The sequence below is a fragment of the Rhamphochromis sp. 'chilingali' genome (genome assembly GCF_963969265.1).
Source record: "Rhamphochromis sp. 'chilingali' genome assembly, chromosome: 20".
Classification (NCBI taxonomy): Eukaryota; Metazoa; Chordata; class Actinopteri; order Cichliformes; family Cichlidae; genus Rhamphochromis; species Rhamphochromis sp. 'chilingali'.
The window spans coordinates 19,990,249-20,013,332 of record NC_137947.1 but is presented as its reverse complement, the minus strand read 5'-3'; the positions used below and the strand labels follow the sequence as shown (position 1 = coordinate 20,013,332).

Here is a 23,084-nt window from a genome sequence, read left to right as displayed (position 1 = left end):
TACATGTTTATAGTAATGGTATAAGTGAAAAACTTCAATTTTACCAATTAGTTTTCCAAATATCAGGCCACATATGATTGTTTAATCATATCACACCTGTCAGGAGAATATGTCATTGTTTCAGTCTGTCTTTTTGTTAGCAGCACTGTTAAATTCTACTAACAAATTCAATGCATTACATTTTCAATCCAGGAATTTATGCCCTAACATAACCAGGTAGGCTATCATATCTTCTTAACCACCAAATGGAAATAGTAAAAACAGGGAAATATAAGCTTGATGTGAAAATGAAAGGATTCAGATGAAAATCTCAATCCTGATTTCTGTTTGGGTCCATTCCCTGGTGGATGTATGTGGTCTCACCCCTACATCATGCAGTCTAGGTGCAAATATTGGACTGATTACATTTAATAATTTAGATGTCCACCTTATAAGTTGAGCATTGTCGTGAGGTTTCTGGGGAAGCAGTTTGACTTTCCTCCAGTCTAAGAACTCGTGCAGGGTGGTGAAGGGATCTTGGGTGATGGGACATTTATCAGAGTCGCTCCACACCTCCAGACCCACAAGGGCCACCCGGATGTTCAGGGCCCTGTAGAACTGCACAGAAGATTTTAATAAGAATGGAAAAGCATGGAGAAAACACAAATGCCCATAAGACTGTTACATAAGTGAGACTGTTTACTGGGGTTTTACCTTTGTTCACTCAATTAATTGATGTATGATTCTTTTCATCCTAGCAAGCCTAATCAATCACACGTTGCCTTATTTTTCTGACAGTATAAGATCATGTCTTTGCCATTTCCTTAAAGTAAATCTATCTGCCTACGCAGCATGTAAGCTATAGAGACACAGCTCAGGCAGTGGTGTTAGGCAGACTAAAGTCAGCTGCTTTAGTAGGAAATTAATATATCACGCAGACGTGCCATTAATCTCTGCTGCCAAAAATATTTCTATTTTAAAAAGGTGATTTATCCCTCCTGTGCAAAGGGGTGGAGGATGTTTTACCTTGTCCACATAATTGGCTATCTCTACCAGTCTCTGCTTCACCTTCTCCAAGTCCTTTCCTTGTTTCTGAAACTGAAAACAAAAATGCATGTAATCAGTGGAAGAAATTACACTCGCAAATTGTGAGTGTTTCATGAGGACATAAGAGACCGTCATTTCCAGAACATAGAAAAAAATCCTCAAACCACAACAAAGGACACAGAAAAGCAGTGATTTGTATGAATGAGTTGAAATATTCACTGGCACTACATTTTTCTGCGTGTTGGGCAGGTTGTCAAGCTGTGACCATCTGGATCTAGAAAAATCTCCTAGTGTTAGAGAGGCGAATGGCATGGCCACAGGGAGCAGGTATGCTGGCAGATACGACAGCTTGCAAAGCTTTGGATCCAAATTGCAGCTCAAGTCAGACCTTCCAGTTTTACCCTTCTGTGCATCCAACTGCACCGATGCTGGACTGTATATCTAAGCCTAACAACATACTTGATCCCTTATCCTTCCTTTCATTTCCTTTCCTCCCATTCAGGTCAGTGGCATTAGCAGAGGGCTGTCAAGAGGAAGCCCCACAAATAGCTCTTCAGTGCTTATGGGAGACTATTCACTATCCGCATGGTTTTTCCCCGTTTCCTGTCTGCTCTGCTGGGAAATTGAAAAAAGAACTTCCTGTCAGAAAAGAGACCACACTGCTTGTTGCACACTCATCCCTCTCTGCAGCTCCAGTGGGATCTATTCCATAGTTACTACAGCTCATGCTTATACCACAAAAGGATTGTGGGCTTTCAGTGTGTCGTCTCTGCTGGTCAAAAACTGCATTTGCGAAGAGAGGCAAGTAGGTGCATTACCTCTCTGTTGTCTGCAACAATGATCAGCTCGACATATTTGGTTGTCTTCTGAGCATGCCTTTTATGCTGTGATAAAAACAAAGATGGGAAAAGTTCGACAGTTATTAGGAAATGCGTAGAAGATCAAGACACCATTTCTGTCATTTCTTACCGCTTCTACTTAAAAGACTTAAGATGAACCTTTAAAAACTGCAACAGCTAAAAAAAGGTATTTTATTTACATTCTTGCCAAGAGATAGATGAGAAGATAACACTTAAACGTCTGTTCACTAAATATAAAGATATAACCTGGTATCTATTCTGGTATCTGGTTTTAGCCTGCAGGCTAAAACACTGCAAATCAGGCTTTGTCCCAGCTGATATTCAGAAATATTTCCTTTAAAAAAAACAAACAAAGATGAGATAATCTATCTAATTAAGTACTGTATATAGGCAAGTTTCACTCCCTAAGTCAGACAGAGTTCTTAATGCTTGGAAATAGGGGCAGATGGATGCTGCACCTGCTCAATGCAAAGCACTGGCCAAACCTTCTGCATGAGCCCTTGACTCTGTGCTCCCAACGCTGATAAAATGAGTGTCAAACCCAAGGCAACACCCTGAGGGAACTCATCCAGACAAGAATGCTTGCCAATATACTCATCTTGGTCAAACGCCCATTTATCTTTGATCAGTTCAATGATAGGCCTAACCTTCAGACTCGCTTAATGGTGAAAAACTGCAAACCAATAATGTAGCCCTTAGTCGCTTTATCCAGTGACACTGTGATAAAAAAGAAAAACCCAGTAATAATCTCACCCTTGTGTGGAAGGATTTGAAGGGGCTTTCAATGTGGTTTTCAACTGAGGACGTGTTGAAGCTGTGGCCGCATGTTCCGGGGGTCAGTCTGAGCTCTTCCACTCGGTAAATGAAGTGAACTCCGGTGTCATCGCCAGACACAGGCTCGATGATAAATGTCTTGTTTTCAAGTGCGATGAAGCCTCTGCGGAGACAACAGGATAAGTCGGAAAATAAAACCTCAAAGCATGACCAGTCTCTCAAATGCAGAGTTTGATTAAATGGGCTCTCTCTAATGGAATACATAACTGGGGTGGCTCTTTTCCTGCAATCCCACTTTTACTAAAACCAGATGTTGTTTTGTTTGAGAAAAAGACATTTTTTTTTAAAGACTCACATCTTTTAATGTCAGATCAGAAATATATACCACACATTAATAACCAAACAAATCTAAGTGGTCCTTATGGGGAAACTTAACATTTTCTGTTCCCAAAATGCTTCCTTGCTGTTGGATTAAGCAGAACAGATGAAAATGTACATGCCTAATACTTCAGTTTAAATACAACTTTGGATTGTGGTTCATTTTGTAGCAACAGCAAGATTATAATTACTGCCCAAATGAGTCCAGACATTTACTGGATCCCACCGTGAGTAAAGACAATGAGGTGTGACATTTCACCAATTCCTACGAGTCACACCAACTCACTGACAGCACGCTTAAGGGCTTAAGAGAGATGGGCTGCTGTGCTGAGCGACTTAAATAAATATAAACATTGGAGTGGCAAATAGCACTTAAAGGGCAGTGTAGTGATGCTGCTTGAATGCAAAATGATGCCTGAGATTCTTACCGAAGGCCTGAGCAGGCACTGAGGGTAACGTCAGAGCTGGGATGCGCCTGCACTTCCCCGTGGTAGTAGCAGTGATTCTAAAAGAGAGTTTTTTTTGTTACATGTTGGAAATAAGAAACACTTTTAAAGAAACAAAGTGTGATATAAAATGTGTCATGCTAAAAAAAGCAGAAGAAGAAAGCAGCTTGTCACATTCCTCTCGCTGTACTGACGCTCTTACCTGACTTCAAAAGAGCAATACAGTACAAAAGACACTGGGACTATGCTGATGCTGTCCCAACTCGTGTTCATTTAAATTAGCATGCTCTGAAGAAATCTGTCTACACTCCCTCTCTATAAAAACAGGCCATTTAAAATTAATGCAACTTATAAAGTTGAAGAGAAAGCAGAAAAAATTGGCACGCATGGGAGGTGACAGTAACATGGTAATTGTTCGCCTTTCGTTAATCCATCAGACTGCTCTAGTGGAAGGAAATGGGGACATTTAAGGCTCCTCAGAAACAGTGAAAACGCTGTTGTCTGACCACAAGGAGAACAGAGGGAATGACTCTCATTAAGAGGGAATACAGACCTCCATTTACTGTCTAGTAGCACTCAAGCCCTTTTAAATCAACTGTCATTCCCCACTACACTGACCATTTCTCATTCCCTGTACTGAACTCCAGTAAGAAGAAATCTGGGGTGGGATTTTTACAAAAAGATGAAGTGAAGAAACTCCCATTTAACAAGTTCACTACAAGGTAATGAACTGGTAATGGATTTGAGAATCATTAGATTAAGGATAAAAATAGAACAGCTATAAAGGCTCTGTGCTCAGGCTGTGTTTGACCTAGCAAGGTTCACCTTTTACAAAGGATAACATCAGGTACAGTTAGTGACTGTCTCTGTGTCTCTGACGTTTTTACAGCAGCTAAATGTTGAGTGACTAAATACTCAAATGAAAATACAGAACAGATAATACGGTCATATGAAAAACAAAGTTTTCACCTTAAGCTTTAATTTGTATCATATTTCATATATCCAGGATTTTTTTGGCAACTTATTCCTTAAAACCGTATTATGTCATTTATTTAAGTTTTTGGGGAAAACAATGACACTGATGATGCAGATATCTAAAAACTGATGCATTAAATATAATACACTGGGCATTTAGAGGTTAAAAACATGGAATAACATCCTTTGGACACCTGAAACCAAAGTGGAGATGTTTTCTTACGGTGTTTGGTGAAAACCAAACACGGCGTATCAACACAAACACCCCATAGCAGCTGGCAAACAATGGTGGATGGGTGATGATTTGAGCGTTTTCTTTCCAGCCACATGACCTGTGCGCTTTGCAGTCGCTGAGTTTAGCATGAATTCCTCTGTATACCAAAGTGTTCTAGAGTTAAACGTGAGGCCATTTGTCTGACAGCTAAAGCTTTGAAAGTGGGTCATGCAACAGGGCAGTGATCCCAAGCAGTGCAGCAAAGCTACAACAGAATGTCTGAAAAAGAAAAGAATCAATGCGTTGCAATGGTCAATGTGCAGACCTCAACCGGACCTGAAATGCTGGGGCAGGACCTTAAGTGTGCTGTGCATAAACCAATACCCACGAACCTCAATGAACTGAAGCAAGACTGTAAAGAAGAGTTATTGCTGGTTCTACAAGCCTTTGAATCATTGGTGTACTTATTTATTCACAGTGCTACATAAATCCCTGTGAAAACTTTCTTTTTCACATGACTGTAAATCACAGTCAACCTCTTGGTATCTAAGTTATTCATTTCCTTAAAGTTGTTAGCTGACATGCACTGCATTGTTCCAAATTGAGTTAGGTATTCTAACCAAAGACAGACAAGAACTGAATAATGTTTTGTTAAGCAGCATGAAATAATGACCCACTGCTAAGCTGCTTAAGGAGTCAATTTACATCCTAAATTAGAGGTCAGGTCAGGTTTAGGTGTGGGCTTGCATGCTAGAAGAGTAGCAAATGTTTTTAAATCATTTGCATATGAAAAATATATAGAAATGCAGGTTCAGTACAGCACATTCATTGCCACTGAATCGGGTAACACTTGTTCAGCAGGTACTGAAGGTCTCCAGTCTGTTAGAATTCTTCTTACATCCACCAATGAAGGATTAAATGATAAAAATTTAAACTGTGGGGAAACTGGCTAAAAAGTGTCCCCAGTGTCCACGATCCAACTAGGCAGCAAAAAGGGCAAGAGGCTGTGAACTATGTTAAAAACAAAATAAAACAGCTTTTTTATAAAGGATCAGTTGTGCTATTTTTTTCCTGAGCCACATAAACTGATTTCAACCATCCATGTGTCACACTAAAAAGCCTTGAGAAGTACTTTCTCTGTTTCCAAAGACTAGCGAGCACTTCGCCTCGCACAGCTAGCATGAACACAGCATAAAACAAGCAGTCAAGAATAAACCATCTGCTAAAAGGGGATTCCATAATAAAATCCTGATGGCAATGTTGGCTGAAAAACTACCAGCATGAAACACAGCTTATCATCAAGTAGGCCACGGGATAGAGTGTGTTCACCAACAGTGGGAGGCTTTCAAATACAAACTCGACCACATGGAAGCAATTAAAAAAAAAAAAAAAAAAAAAAAACGACAACAAAACTCATTTCTGTCCTAGATTTGATTTTAAATGAGTAAAGCTGATTCTCTGGAAAAAGAAAAAACTCGTCTGTCTTTGTGAGTTTTTAAAGGGTCACTTTTTACAACGTGACTGTGCAGCATCGCTGAACATCAACTTGACCATAAATGTCAAAAGCACTCCAACGCTGCCCTACCGTGAAGTTGTGAGCACCGGTGACTGCACTTCCATCCTCCTGGTAATGTGTCTCGGTGTAATGGCTGGCAAAAAGACCCCTAAGAAGAGAACATGACAAGAGCATAAAAAACCCATTTATTTACTCATCGATTAGAAAAAAGAAGACTTTGTTTTCAGACTACCGAGAGGACTTGACCCTCAGTTGACTTTATATGTAGATTGCTTGTAAGGATTTGGGGGATGATGTGGATGAAACACTTAGCAGTCCGAGGCGGGGAGAGACTTGATTTTCTGTAAATTTATTATGTGATTCATAAGTGTCCTTGAATCCCCTGGCATTCAGCATGAACAAGTTGAACCAAATGCTGATGTCATTTCTCAGCATGCGTGAGTGTGTATCTGTGCATATCTTTTCAACTGTGTGTCACTTGTGTGTGTGTGTGTGTGTGTGTGTGTGTGTGTGTGTGAGTGAGAGAGAGAGAGAGAGAGAGAGAGAGAGAGAGAGAGAGAGAGTGGGTGTGCTTTCCTCTACAGGCCATGAACAGATGGACATGGAGAGACCCACCCTGAGCATTGGCAAAGGAGCAGCAGGAACACCCATTTTTTGCAGCTGTATACTCAGATTGACATCAGGCAGGATGATCTCAGGATGTGTGTGTGTTAGAGTGCATTAGAAGAAGAGAGGGAGGTGGAAATACCCAGAAAACAAACAATACGTTTTGCAAGTCTGACGTGTATTATCCTAAAGGTGATTATATGGCAAAAAAGTAACAGAGGAGACTTAAAAACTAGATCACACACATACCCCACAGTGCTGTGCCAGCTCACGCAAATCGCATGTACCACAAACCAGAATTAGATGAGACGAGTGGCAACGGTGAGGCATTAAGCCAATAGTGGGTTTTTTTCTTCCGTTCTTCAGGTCCATTTAATGTCTTATCTGGATATTTACAGTTAATTATTTTATCACCCGTTTATAGGAAGATCAATCCTCTGTGCCCCGAGCCTGACCACATTTAAACTTCATTAAATACTTATTATCGCTTTAATGTGCCTTATCACGCCATTAGCAAGCTCTAAACCAAATCTGATAAGCCGAGCGGCCAGTAATCACTTTGAAGAGTCCGGTACGTCTCATAAAAATTTGATGACACATCAGAGGATGCTGCATGCTTCTCGGAAAAGCCCAAAATATGTATCTTAATAGTGAACGTTTAACAGTGGCGCTCGGAAACAGCCACAGCACAATTATAGGAAACGAAACGGCTCAGTTTGCCGTAAAGATGGGATTTGTGTCACGTGAGCGGTAATTCCAAGCAAATGCTCTCGTGCTGTATTTTTTTGGGACATGTTGGGAAAGCCAGCTTAGGGGCAGTGTGGCCGCCGGGACTGAGACACACGCTGCGGAAAAGCTGCAGGATTTACATGATGGAATCTCCCTGTAATCAACTTGTTGGCAAGAGTACACAGAGTTTATGAGGCCATGAATGTTTACTGTGCGTTTGCAGAGAATTTCCTCACTGGTTATCTTGCAGCTCAGTTGGTGCGTATCTGTGTATCTTACACTGCTGAAGACCGTTTCATGCTTCTGATTCTCACTGTCGCAGCGCTCTAATGTTGTGTCGTGTATCTGACCCAGTACGCAGAATACTCATGTTTGTAACTAAAACACAGCTACCTAAGGAAGAAAGTGTACACTTCCATATAATTAAGCAATTTTTACTGGCGCCAACAGCCCACCTCTGTCGTCAATCAATTTTCCATGATTATGCTGCAAAAGACAAAGTGTTGACATTTTTGAATCATGTGGAAAATAAATACATCTTTTACTTGTCCTTATTCCACATGAGAAAAATGACGGCATACTGTGAGGATTGATAATTTATTCCGTAGCTGTTACTGATGAATAAGTTGCAGGATGTTTTATGCTCTGCGGGATGACTCTGTGTCTACACCACTATATTACACCTCCACAAAGAAAAACACATTTTCTTTTTCATTTTCATTCCTGTAATTGTTTAAGTCAATAACCACAGATTCTGTGGTCCTAACTGTGTGTTGCGATTCATTAGACACAGTGTAGTATCTAATTAACAGCCCACTAATGGCCGCCCAGGTTAATTGTGATAAATGACGGGCTGTTTAACAGCACCCCTGGGAGGCAGAAAATAATATTTGTCTTAAAGAATAATCTCCCATCTTACATGCACCTCCTTAGATTTAATTTAACTTTTCTGAAATAACTGCATGAATTATTGATTGTCTCTAAAAAGCCAGATGAATAGCTTTCCACAGCTGCCTTTTGAGGCTAGAGTGCTGCTCATGCGTGTGATGTTTAAATATAATTAGGAGCATGATTCACTATTTGGAAAGGACCTTCCAGTAAATCTAAATCAAGACTCCCACATATGTTTGCAAGAACGCTCATTGTGTTGCTGAAATAGCCGATCTGGCCTTCGAAATCTGACGTCCCGCGACGTCTCTGATGAACATACAGCACTTTTGTGTTTCCATTCCATCTGCTGGCATAAGTGGAACGCTACACTATATCTTACACAACAACTGAGGCTGGCAGAGATAGGACTAGCACAATGCAGGAACAATACAGACAAGGACAGCATAAAAACTCATTACGGCAGACCACAGAGGACCCTTCTTCATTTTAGAGGCATAAAACAAACTGGCAGATGTTATTTTCTGCCATATCTGAAATTACAGGAGATAGAACTATTGTTGTCTCTGAATTGAGCAAGTATTTTGATGAGTTTTATTTAAAAAGAACAAATCAAATCAAACAGACAAAGAGTCGCTACAATGGTGTGATCGATGAACCGGAAACTAAATGCATCACTCGCTGTTTACACAGATCGATGTTTATAATAACATCTTTCTCTCTTGATCCAGCCAGTACGACGTTCTGTGCAAGTGCAGAAACTCATTTACATACATGTGACTGTGTCTCATGTAATAATTCACCATTACACAAATCCCCTTGAGCATGGAACCATTTGAGAGCAATGTGGCTCTTCTTGCAGCCTCTCTACTTCCTTTGAAGAGTGCTAACTTCAGTGATTTCTTTTAATCCCCTCTCCCCCACAAGCCTAACCCCTAAGCCTTCCTATAGCTGCTACTTATGGTAGCATATGCTAAACTCCAAAAAGAGCAGACTACTACAGAAGCAGAGGCAGATGAAGACGAGAGAGGAACTAAAGAGGTGTGGCTGACAAGTCTAATTCTATTTCCACATACGGCTGCGTTCCAAATTGATTTACATACAGCTCAGTGTGCCTTCAGCTAAGGCTTGGCCGTGGCTGTGGCTGTGAGTGCACCGGAGTGTACAAGCCAGCAAAACCAGAGAAAACTAGGGAGAAACAGTGGTGAGGGTGGGAGGAGTGAGGGAAGCAAACAAACAAAAAAATTCCCTGAACTACATAATTAAAGAAAAGCCTTCCTTTAATCTTCTTTACTGGCTTCATAAAAGAGTCATCGTGTCCATTTCTGCATTACTTTCATCTTTGTTGTCTCACTGAAATTTAAGGTGTCGGGTCAAAATGTGGGTGAGGATATCATTAACGTTGGGGGGTACGGAGAAATTTAAAATGACATCTGATGATAGCATCTGATGATTCGGAAAAATGCCAAACTTATTACATATTCAACTTTGGGGAAGAGGACTGTCTGTTCAGAAATTGATGCGAGCCATGTAATAGCTGTTGAGACATTTCGCACTGAAATAAAAATGACCTAAGATAATGTGTGGGCAACATTTGTGCAGCATTTTAGAGCTGTATAATAATCTTAGTTTGTGTGTTTCCAGTGTTATTGTGATAATGTTTGCTAACTTTACAGGTGCTGCTACTGTAGGTCAAATATTTTCTTCTTTAATTGCAGATCACAATGGAAGCTAATCTAATGAACTGGTACTTATATAGTGTATTTCTAGCACTTTCTTACTTCATGCCTCATTCATCCATTCACACACACATTCATAAAAGTGATTTTTCCTAACCTAACATTCACACACTCACACCCTGATGGGGTTCAGCATCTTGTCCTTTCCTTGGAAGAGCCAGGGATTGAAGCACCAACCTTCCGATTAGCAGATGACTAAATCAAACAGACAAAGACTCTAAATCCTGAGTCCGAGTCACCCCAATCTAATCTAATTTATAAGGATTAATCACCAGGGAAAAATAAATATCCGTGCCAAACTTTGTGCCAATTCAACAAGCAGCTGTTAGGATATTTTGATGCCAAGAGGTCATTTATATGGATCAATATCCATACAGACTTTCATGACAAACTACCTTATATTTCTTAAAGTTATTAAACTAAAAAGATCCAACCAGCATACGTTGAGACTCTTACCAGCCGGGCAAAGGATTGGGTCTCATAGTAACACTTACAGTACCACCATAAGCGAAACTAAAGAGTCACATTCATGGATGAGCAGACTAAGATTTTCCATTATATATGCTCCAGCAGGCACTGGATGAATATCAAACATGCTGGCTGATGGGGCAGGCCTATTTAAATATTGACTGACCAAAGCAAAGATAGCTCCTTAATGAGTCAAGATCTCTCTTTGCTTAGGAAGAAGTCACAGAGGGAGCAGCTGCTTGACTATTAAAAAAAATCCTGCAGCGAGTCCTCAGAGGTCCGCATGATGACACTTTTTCCTAAAGTGCCCCTGCACATACAAATGATTAAATCTCCGAGTGGCCGTGTCCACAACTTACAAGCAAAGTTGATTTTTCATATCTGAATACTCTTTCATCCTTCTCCGTTGCCAAGATGGTTCAGACAGCCCTGCCTGTCTGTCTGTGTCCCTCACCTCAGGCTTCATGGCATTGTGTGCTCAAAGTGGCGCCTAAGGCAACTGAAGTCATCACATCAGTAAAGTAAACCGCAGAGGGAAAAACATTATTCCCTGTGCTTGAAAGCAGAGGAGGGTGATGAATCATGGCAGGGGCACAGTTAGTAAAGGTTGCCACTCTTGCTCTCACACGCTCTAAAAATAACAGAAATCACAGGTAAAAAAACAGAAATATCTCATAATAAACTCTAAGAAACTTTTTCCTGAACATGACACTTCAATTGCCATACAGTTTCTTTCCCGACTGTTTGAGTTGTTACCCGAGAAAACGAGGATTGTAGGCTGCATAAATGAGGAATATCAGACACGAATAAGAGGAAATAATGGTAAAGCTGTCTTATCTGTTTCCTTGGGGAATAAGAGAAGTCTGGGGGGTTGGTGACTGATGGGAAATGGAGAGGCTCTTTAAAAAAAAATTATGTCTCTGATCACACAAATTCATGCAGATATCCATACTGGATTAACCCCCTCTCCTGATCACTTTAAAGCATGAGTGAAAGGTGATCGTATTACTGTGCAGCAGGTGAAGTTTTTAAGCACTCAGTGATAATGGAGTCACTTTCTTCATTCTGAATAAGCTTCTCCCTCTGAAACCCAGCATGTCCTTTTCAACTCTAAAGGGTTTTATTTTCTTTTATAGCCTGATGAAGGGTAACCTTATCTTTCATGCTTCCAGATATTTCTTCTTTTTAACCACCCATTGCTTTTTTCTTCTTTTTTCCTTGGCATTGCATTTTTTTTACTGCTACGGAGTCTTATGAAATGATAACAGAATTTGGATAAAAATGAAAGGCTGCAGGTGCAAAACAAGGATTAAAACGGCTACGGTGTCAAACCCCAAACCTTTTGATATTTCTAATGAAAGCACACTTCAGTTTGGGTGGGAAACATTGCAATTTCTGCTGAAGCGATATCACTGTTATTATTTTTCCTCGCTTGTGAACATAACGCCAAGCACCAGAGCTAACAGGCACAGCAGGGCTGTTAAAGAATGAACTGTTTCACTGCTGCTGGCCCACACGTTCGGAATTTTTAATACCAAAAAATAATTCCCACACTAAACATATTTTTCCTCATAACTGTACAAAGAACATGATGTCATACTCTCCCTGCTCCCATTAAAGGGGGAATACATTTTCAAATCAGTGTGAGGGGAAAAGTGCTCATCTACAGCACAGCAAGAGTGAGCCCTGTGCACAATTTCAGGGCAGTCCTCTAACTTCTCTCTGGCTATGGTTTGCTGCTAAAGTGCAGGCCCGACCTGTCCATCTTATGCAATATTAGCCTCTGGTGTTTGCATCTTCTCTACATATCGCGCCACTGAGGCTGTTTGTTGTAATTAATGCACCGAGTTCACGCAGCTAAACATTAGACTGCTTGTGAAATGTGCGGCTAAAGGAGCTCATGAATTCTTTATAACCCTAACAAAGGAGTACAGATTATTTCTGGGCACGAGATGATGATGGCACAAACTCAAAATGCGAGCCATAAACACTTTATATCGTAAGATGTTAGCAAAATATGCTTTCAGTGGAAGAGCATATAGAGATTATATGTTAAAAATCCATTCTTAACATCCTTGTGACCAGAGGATTTGAAGTGTTTTGTGCATTTAGGGGGAAAAAAGTAATAACTTTATAATGTTATTTTCATTCTACTATTTTTCATTCTGCTTTTATTTTTCCTGCTTATCCAGGTCTATGATTCGGGGGGTATCAGTCTAGGCAGAAATGCTCAGACCTCCCGCTCCACAGCCAGCTCTTGCCAGCAGAGCAATATAATCTCTCCGGCGTATCATGGGTCTATACTGGGATCATACCCCAGTTGCCTGAAACACCTCATCCAGAACGTATGCTAGTCATATCCCCCCAATTGGCTCCTTTCAGTGTTGAGGAATGGCAGCTCTAATCTAAGCTCCTCCTGAATGACTTTGTTTCTCTCTCTATCTCTAAGAGAAATCCCAGACAGCCTCCTGAGCAAGTTCAGTTGCCCTAGTTTAAGTCACTAACACTCTGTGGCAATAGTTGAGTGTAGAAATGTAGATTGACCACTGGATGGACTTGTACAGCATCTACATTAGTGCACACCCCAAAATACCCAAACTCTTCTACTTAGTGCAGCAAGTCACTCCCAACCCAGAGAGAACTCTCCACCCTTTTCTAACTGAGAACCCAGAATACAAGCTGGAGACCATCTGTCAATGAAGCCGACAAAACTACATCATCTGGAAAAGGAAAGACAAGATGCTGAGACCACAGACACCCTCCGCCTCTTGGCTGCACCTAGAAAATTCTGTCCATAAAGGATGTGAAAAGAAACGGTGAAGAAAGGAAACCCTGGAGTGGTACACTCAGTGGGAAGGGCTCTGACTTATTGCCAACAATGCCAAGCTATTTTTCCCTGAAGAGCTCCATAACAATGGACCCATACTACTGAAGCACCACCCAAAGGACACCTCAAGAGACACAGACTTCTCCAAGTCCAAAAAAGACCAGTAGGTTGGTTGGGAAAGAGCTGGTGTACTTACTTCAGCTTTCTATAGTTAGTGTGTGCCATTTTCTATAAGAAAAGAGAGCAGGGAGTAAAACAGTGAAAGCAGAAATGTGTCAAATATATCTTACGAAACTTTATGTGAGCATTATCATTCAAATAGATGAGGGATAGTAGAAAAGAAACCCTAAATAACATCAAAAAATGTAAATAAAAAATGTCTGAATATCTGATAACTGATGACTCAAAATCTCAATTTGTAAATTGTGTCTTTAGCATTTGTCCCAACAAAACACCAAAAAGCCTTCTTCAACATTCCCTCTGGATAGTGAAGCTAATAATATAGATAATTGATGTACATGTACAGAAGCTCACAATCTCCATTAAAAGTTGTGAAAATAAAATGTTCTGAACTCTCTCTGGAAATACTTTTTGTATTCCTGCCCAGAATGGCGATGAACTCTTCGTTTACTGCTTCAATATTCCCATCCATAACAAACTACAAACTGGAACTAATGAGAGAGTAGGGATCTTCAAGGGAAGTGGCCTATTATTATTCATTGAAAAAGAGTAAACAAATGCATAAATGTTAATGTCAGAGGCTTCCTATCTGTCCAATTAATCTATGGTGGTTCCCCTGGGCAGCCTCATTGTTCAGCCATACTTTTTTTGCCTTCAGGGGAAATTTGCAATTAAGAGCTGAGCAGAAAAGACATTAAAGATGTCTTTCATTTTTCCCCTCCCTTTGATTTCTGTCTTCTTCAGCCATTTCTTTCGTAAAAAAAGAAGAAGAAATAACTGGTGCATATCATCATCAGCTCCTGCTCTCCCACAATCACATTCATCCATCACATCTGGCACTTTTCCTCCTTTCTTAAATCTAAAAGTTGAGAGGAAGAAAACTTTAAACTATAAGCTGCAAGGGGCACGTGTGGTGCATTAGGCAACTACTTTATTATAACATGGTCCACTGACTACACATGTCCCAGACCATCATCTCTCCAGTCCCAGACTGCATGAGGCATTCTTCCCCTCCTCTTAAAAAACGTCTCACGTCATTAAACCCACTCTTTACACTTCCACAGATCCTATACTGATTCTCCAATAAGATAATAGCATGCAATCTTTCATTCTCCAGCCCATTACCCTGCAAACATGGTGGAGTTGGTAACTTTCACTTGGCACGGATGTATCAGTTTAACATAAGGATCAGGGTGAACGGTCTGTCACTGACGCTGATGCAGGGTAACATAAGGCGTCATGGTTGCTGGGTATTGAGCAGGAGACGCCAATTATTGTATGGGCTACGGGTGGTAAAACAATGAAGTGCTTTTAACTTAATCACATCTCCTTTTCTGAGTTTCAGTGGTTCACTGATACCTAGAGTACAGAAAGTGAGAGCAGTCTGGAGCATGCCTGCGTTTTAAATATATTTAATGCACCACGATTCATCACTCACTGACCACAGGGCACAGACGCCATAAAAGTAGCTGTCGCTACAAAAAAACCCAAGCAAGGACGGTAAAAGGATTTAAAAAATATCACTGATCTTATATCACTAAAAAATAAATGTAAAGTAGTAATAAGCTTAAAAGATTAAGTACTGTTTATTAAGTCTTTGGCCATCATCTTCGGTATTTATATGAAACTGTCACATTAAAGAGGCTAAATTAATTGCAGAGATTTGGGAACACATTGCTAAGATAAACAGGGCAGAGTGTTCAGCATTACACAAAAATTCATTCAGCCCAACTGTAAACATAAATATTTTACTTCCATTCATTATTTCATTAAATTAAATTTTCTAAATTTGATCAGTATTTAAAAAGGCTCGCCAGCAGGGGCGTCACTAGGTTTTAAGGACAGGGGGGGCTTAGCCCCCAAGAGATGCACACGACATGAACGAACGTAGTGAATGAGCACAAAATTTCACAAACAGAAAACAAAGACTGAGAAATTGTTTTCCTACTTTTTTGGACAGATTAAACATCCTAGGCCACCAATAGATCTATTGTTTTATTTCAGTCTGCTTTATAATACAGTACAACAAAAAAACAGAGGAAATGTGTTTGCTGCATCAATAACAAGAAAAAAACTGAAAATAAAAAAGTACATTTTTCTGGCTGCAATCACCAGTTACTTGGTGGGTGGAAGCATCAAAGAATGACGTCTGTTTTTAAGAGTGGCAAATCGGTCAATCACTCTGTTGTGACTCAGATGCTGAAGCGTGTCTTTTTCAATAGACATGACTGCAAGACTGTGAAGTCTTTTCTGACCCATTGTTTGACGCAGCCAGGAGTGCAGCCGACGCAGTGCACTAAAGGACCGTTCGCACGAGCAGCTGCTGACAGGCACTGTTAGGGCAACTTGAATGGTTGCCTTCAGAGAGGGAAACATGTCTGAATCAAGGAGGTTGTACACAGACAACATATTTTTGGGTGGACATCCAGCCTCTGTTTTCCGGGTAAGAAAGTTTCTGGCCACCAGAACCTCCTCTTTTTTCAGGTCAAGTCTGTAGTGCTTTGCAAGTTCATTCAAGTGTGGTTCACTCAAGAAGTTCTCAGATTTAGGACTGCATGCCTGGACGCCTTTTAGCAGCCCTGCATCTACACTGCAAAATCTTTGATCAAGCTCGCCAACCATCCGATCCACACAAGGGAAAAGTAACTCTCTTTTCAATGTGTCTGAGTTGTTCAATTCAGTGCGTGAACCCACAGTTGCCTCCAGGACAAAATCCTCCATTTTCCTCTGTTTGTGCCTTGTCTTGGCACCTGGTTCAGGGATACTGTGGGTGTTACACAGGGCCTTGGTTTTCTCATACAGCTCTGTAGCAAATGCATCTGAGTGTTTGCCCTTAAGTGTGTCACACACAGCTTGTTTGCAGATAAAAGCTTCTGCCAGGTCTAAAGTCTCTTTCTGCAGGAATTTGTGGAGTCCTTCGGTTACAGACAGAATCGACTGAAACATCAGTAGTGCATAGACTGCTGAGAACTTGTAGAGCTTTGCTCTGAGACCAACAGCTATGGGGGATCCAATTGCAGATAGGCACTCCAAAATGGCAGGCAATGTCTCAAGAACTGCACTGATTGATCGCAACTGACATGCCCAGCGAGTGTTTGAAAGTTGCACAAGCTCAGTTTTTGTCAATCCAAGCTTTGCCTGAGTCTCCATGAACTTATGATGATTGACTAGGGAGGTGCTGAAGAAAGAATACACACACTCCAACAAGCTGAAAAGCTCCACAGCCTCTGGGACAGCCTTGCAAGTATTGCACAAAACCAGGTTGAGTTGATGAGCATAACAATGCACATAGATAGCCTCAGGATGGAGCCTTCTAAAATGTGCTTGTACACCTCCAGTGGAGCCACTCATAACGGCTGCACCATCATATGTTTGTGCTACACACTTAAGCTCTGCAAGACCATAGTTTTGGATCTGCTGCTGAATCTCATTTGCAATGGACTGGGCATCAAATGATTTTATCTCTGCAAGTGCAAGGAAACGCTCCTTCACTGCCCCCTCTGACACGTACCTGACACAAACAACTAACTGCTCTGCCTTTTTATCCCTTGCCTCATCCACCATGATGGAATAGACTTTAGACTTTGTCATTTCAGATACAATGACACTAGTAACTTCCTGGGCACAACAGTCAATCATGTCATTCTGGGATGTTGGTGAGATATACTGTGCATTTGATGGGGGATTATGTTTTTGAAGAAAAGGATCAAACTCCTTCAAAAGCTCCATGCATGCAAGAAAATTCCCTCTGTTTGGGCTGTCTTCACCTTCATCATGGCCACGAAAAGGGAGTCCCTGTCTCCCTAACATAGAGGTGACTGCAACAATTCGTCTGAGATACTCTCTTCTTTCGACTATCTCACTCACATTTGCAGTTGCTATCATCTGTGCAACGTTTCCCTGTTTGCTAGTTCCCTGGTAGCTTTTCCATGTAACAACACTGTCCTTATGTGTTTGTGCCATCTCATGCTTGCCAAAGATGACTAAAGCTTTCTTCCAGTTCTTGCAACCGTTACTGACCAAACTATCATGTTTGATGTTTTTGCCAAACACTCTACATGGGAAGCAGAAAGCTGCATTCTGGTTGACTGAATATTCTAACCAGTTGTGCTTTTCAAACCAGCTGTGGTTAAATGCTCGCTTCTGTGTACCAAACGTATCATGTGGATAGCTCTTCAGCTTCACCTGTCTGGGCCCTGTGTCTTTGTCACCTAAATCAAACCCTGTAGTAGAATGAGTTGCTGCAGCTGCTTCATCATTTTCCCTCTCTTGGCCTGTTTGCTCTCCTCTCTCTGTAATAACTTGATCTTCCTCTGCCTCTCGATCTATTTGCTGCAGCTCCTCTGTCTCTCCTTGCTCTCTCTGACTTGAACTTGCCTGTTGACCTTTTTCTCCCTCAGCCACTCCTTCTGCCTCACCCTTCAAGATACATTAAAACATACTGAATTGTAATGTAAATTGCTAATATCATGACTTCTGCTCCCGCTCCACAGTAATTTGTTGCTCCCAAATATTTTGAAGTTACAAACATTATATTTTGAGCACGCATGTGACTAAAATGGTTGCAATTTAAAGCCCTGAAAAATATTACTAAATTACTTGAATTGAAGTAATATTAAAATAGAACCCTCAAAAATATGTGAGTCAGGCTAATTTGACTTATATATATATATATATATCTCTTTGCTCTCTCCACTTTCTAACCTTGACTCTCCTAAATAAAAGCTCAAGTTAAACAGGTCTTATATGTTGTACCGTGACTGAAATGTTTCATATTTCATATCCATATTGAGTCCCATAAAATTCTAATCAGACTGTCTCCATCACAAATGACTCCATCCTTTGACTCACCTCTCCAGTAGAGGTCTCTCCCCTCTGCCTCTCTGTGCTCCTCTGCCCTGACTCCTACAGGTTAATGGGGATGGAGTGATTATTATTATTTCCACTGATGATAACCATACCTGAATGAGCTCAGCTGGATTTTTCAGAGCTAAAACGAGTGACAGAAATTAAAATTATGCTAACAATTTAACTTAGTGCGCTAGCCAGATTTTTATTTACAAAATGGGGAACACCTGGTTCATTATTTACATGGGATTCTCTGCTGTTAGCTGGAGCTAACTAATTGTTACTACCAGCCAGTGATGAAGACTTACTTTCTTGAAAAACTTGCGTATATCCATGATTTCTTGCCGTTTGCCACATGCACGCTAGTGTTTCTGCAGGTGTATACGAGCGGAGTGTAAAGTAGCAGTGAAAACGAGGACTGGATTTTCAGTCATGTGGATGTCCCCTGTGAACAACTGGAACGGATTGGATAACGAAGCACTGACGCTACCTTAACAATGTAAAGCGAAAGGGACCAACCGAGTTATGATCATATTTGTGTGAATAGCGACAGGTTTATATTATTATTTCTTTAAACTCATATTCCTGCATCTTTATATTGAATTTGTCTGCAAGTTCTGTAAAAAAAAAATCGAATAAGTTAAAAAAAAACAAAACCCCAAAAAAAACCCCACCAAATTATTTAGGGGGGCTTAAGAATATTTTAGGGAGGCTTCAGCACCCCTAAAATAGGCCTAACGACGCCACTGCTCGCCAGCATGAAATGTTTGAGAATTAAACTCCCCAAAGAGCTTGGAGAGTCAAACGAAATTTAAAAGCTATCCACTCACTGAACACTGTGTTAGGTACACTGTGATAGTACTGGGTTAGACCCTCTTCTGCCTTCAGACCTGCCCTAATCCTTTGTGACACAGATTCAATAAGGTGCTGGAAACACTCCTCAGCGATTTTGGCCTGTATTGATTTGATAGCATCACAAAGCTGCTGCAGATGTTTCAGCTGCACGTCATTGATGTGAACTTCCTGTTTCACCACATCAAAAAGGTGCTTTATTGGACAGCAACAATACATTGAACTCAGAGACGTGTTCAAGAAAACAGCTGATTTGAGCTTTCTGACTACTGGAAGCAACCATCAGAACACGGCCATAAAGGGACAGACATGTGCAGCAGTAATATACCAATAAACTTGATATCAGGCAGGATGGATCCATGCTTCCATCCTGTTTATTCCAAGTTCTGATTCTACCATCCGAATGTCAAAGCAGAAATCAAGACTCATCAGATCAAGCAATATCCTTCCAATCTTTTGTATGTAGCATAATCTCACTTTCCTGCGCCCACTGTGGTCTTCTGCTACTAATGTCCATTTGATTCAAGGCTCCTTATGTTGTGGATTCAAAGATGCTCTTCTGCATACCTTGGTTGGTTGGTTATACCAATTAGTTGAGTTACTGTAGCATTGCAACAACGTATTTTTTTCCCAGTCAACTGCTACTAACTGGATATTTTCTCAGTACATCAGCAGTTTCTGAAATACTCAGACCAGCCCACCTGACACCGACAACTATGACAAGTAACATTAAGTTGCTGCCATGTGACAATTAAAGTGTTTTACCTAACAAGGTGGCCAGCAAAGACCCGTTTCTATCAATCTACATGTGTCAACTTCATCTTTTAAGGAGCCCTCTGGTAACTTAAACTAAGCCTGCTGTAACATGGCTCAACTCTGAGATGCACACAGTCACACTAATGGACAGACACCTGCAGCATTATGACTGAGTATGTTCCTCATACGTGTTTCTGTGTTCACTTACTTAAAAAAAAAAGAAAATAAAACCATAGCAGTTTTGGATTATTCTCTAAACAGTAACAACATGCGCATAAAAAGTGCTTATCTCACAAACTCAGCTTCTTATTTGCAATACGATTAAGACGAGTCAGTGATTAATTTCTGCTATTCCCAATTCAGAAGAGAGGCTGCAGTACATGCTTCTGAAAACAAACAGCACACACACACACACACACACACACACACACACACACACACACACACACACACACACACACACACACACACACAGACATGCAAAGCTTACTTTTAATAACAATGTTTGTAAGAAAATGATTTTCAGTAAACCGAAAAGTTTTACTACAAGAAAAATACATCTTAAAATGAATATTGAAATGAATCAGATTATTTGCTTGCATGTAGTTTTTTTTATTGTTAACAACAACAACAATTTGTGTTTTAACCAAAAAAAAATGAGACTCTAGTCTAGTTATAAGATATAAACACATTTTAAGAATCATTACTAAGAATCTACATTTAACCAAATAAAACACAATAGTTTTGAAATGCATAAATTCTACACTTAGAAATTTGTATTGTATACACTAGTGTATACACATTTTAGAAAGGAAGACATTAAACTGAATGGATCTGCAACGTTAATGACAATACCCGCTTAAACTGCTGCATGCCTAGTGCTGAAGCAGCATCAGGAATTAAAAAACAACAACTCTATATTCCATATCTTATATTACCTGCAGTGACTGATGGCGTTCTGAGTCTTATTGCTGGCAATAAGCATATCAGATAAACACCCATGAGATTGTAAAACAGCTGCTGAGCTGTTCTGTCTCAGTCCTTATTTCTCATGGGTCTCCTACAATTGACCCATTCTCTATTCCTTGCTGAGATATGGCATAGGATGTGAATCATGCACAAAGCAATGTCTGCTTTGAAAAAGATTTCTCATTAAAGCCTTTACACCAGGCTTTTATGGCTAAGGGTTTTGAAAGGTTGTGTGTGAAACGTTATTATGATATACTCTGCAGGTTGAGTCCCTGGCCTAGAAACTGAAATCCGATGACAAACTGTACACTAATGGCTGTATCCTGCCGTAGACAAATATATGAATGTGCATGATAATGTACAAATCGCACATGCATTTCATTATCTTGAGCAATCTATTGATGTACAGTGAGGTAATGTAATCGCTCATATAGCACACTCTCCAGGACATATTTCCTGCTGATGCAGATAAATGATGCCCAGGATAAATGTGGATATTATGCATCAACATCTGTAGCCCCACTCCACATATCAAAAACTCCAACACAGATAATAGATTTTCCGCTCACCGACACCGAGGCAACAGTTCATTCCACTGATGCCCTACTGAGTATATCACAGAGCGTAATTTAAAACAAAAAAGGTTTGCGAACAAGGCTGCAAATGCATCACCCCTTTGGTCTCATTAGGAGCCTCTTACTCTCTGCAAAGCGCCTCGAAACTAAATAGTGAATTGCTTACATTCACAGGATGCTAAGTGTTCTCCTAACTAGCTCCGTTGACAGGTGACCATTCTCTATTTTCTGTATGGTATGTTTAAGGTTCCACTATATCCCCTTACATAAATGAGAAATTACAATACAAAGAGAGAGAGACCAACACGACCATATTAGTTAAGTGCTATGACAACAACCTCAGCATCCTCTCTGCTGCTGCAGACACCTAAAAATAGGTCTGCAGCAGGAGCAAATAGATGATACCATGTGCTGATAGACTGCATTAGTGCATTAAACTTTTTCAGCGAAAGCCCAATCACAACAATACCTGGAACACATTTTCAAATTATTCACCAACATACCAGACTTCATCTGTTTCAGTCCAGCAACAGTTTTAGGCAGTCGAATTGTAAGATAAGTGCTCTATTCAACAAGTGCAAGCTGCAAAATATGTGTCTACAGTGGGAACTATGTGATTTTCTTTACGCACAGTTAATTATTAATCACACAAATTTAACAAGGTACTGGAAACCTTCCTCAGAGATTTTGTTCCATTTTGAAAGAATAACATGACACAGCACAGATATGTCAGCTGCACATCCATGATTTGACTCTCCTGTTCCAACACATCCTGAAGGTGTACTATTGGATTACGATCTGGTGGCTCTGGGGGCCATCTGACTACAGTGAATGCATTGTCATGCTGAAGAAACCAATTTGAGATCATCTGAGTTTTGTGGCATGGTGTGCTATCCTTCTGTAAGAAGCTATCAGAAGACAGGTACACTGTGCTCTTAAACTAATGAACATGGTCACCAAAAATACTCAGGTAGGCTGTGGTAATTCAGTTGGTACGGAGGGGTTTAAAGTGTGCCAAGAAAATGTCACCCACACCATTACACCACCATCACTAGCCTGAACTGTTGATACAAGGCAAAATGGATTCATGCTTCTGTGTTATTTACGCCAAATTCTGATCCTACCAACCGAATGTGAAATAAAGCAACATTTTTCCAATCTTCTATTTTTTCATTTTGGTGAGCCAATGCTTTTGCAGTTTCCTGTTCTTAGCTGACAGGAGTGGCACTTGATGCAGTCCCCTGCTGCTGTAGCCTCAGTTTCTTGCACACACTGTCGTCTGCTGCTCCTGTAGACATTCTGCTTCAAGGTTTCTCACTTGTGCATTCAGAGACGTTCTTATGTTTACCTTGGCTGTAATGAGTTACTACTGCCTTCCTGTCAGTTCGTCCCTGACCACTATATGTAAACCTAGAGATGGTTGTGTGGGAAAATCCCAGTACATCAGCAGTTTCTGAA

The 23,084-nt window shown here is 40.5% G+C and overlaps 1 protein-coding gene across 4 annotated transcripts in view; it reads right to left on the bottom strand.

The window, feature by feature from the left end:
• The window catches only part of adam12b (ADAM metallopeptidase domain 12b), a 91,541-nt gene that overhangs the window by 45,070 nt on the left and 23,387 nt on the right, over positions 1 to 23,084 (bottom strand). For 2 of the 4 annotated variants that reach the window (XM_080869120.1, XM_080869121.1), the window contains exons 4-10: positions 18,478 to 18,531; positions 6,259 to 6,337; positions 3,467 to 3,543; positions 2,640 to 2,823; positions 1,845 to 1,910; positions 1,006 to 1,077; positions 428 to 597 (exon numbers count right to left, since the gene is read on the bottom strand). In XM_080869120.1, coding sequence (XP_080725246.1) covers positions 428 to 597; positions 1,006 to 1,077; positions 1,845 to 1,910; positions 2,640 to 2,823; positions 3,467 to 3,543; positions 6,259 to 6,337; positions 18,478 to 18,531 — 702 coding nt within the window. The remainder of the gene's footprint in view (positions 1 to 427; positions 598 to 1,005; positions 1,078 to 1,844; positions 1,911 to 2,639; positions 2,824 to 3,466; positions 3,544 to 6,258; positions 6,338 to 18,477; positions 18,532 to 23,084) is intronic. The other 2 variants (XM_080869122.1, XM_080869123.1) reach the window with 1 other exon arrangement.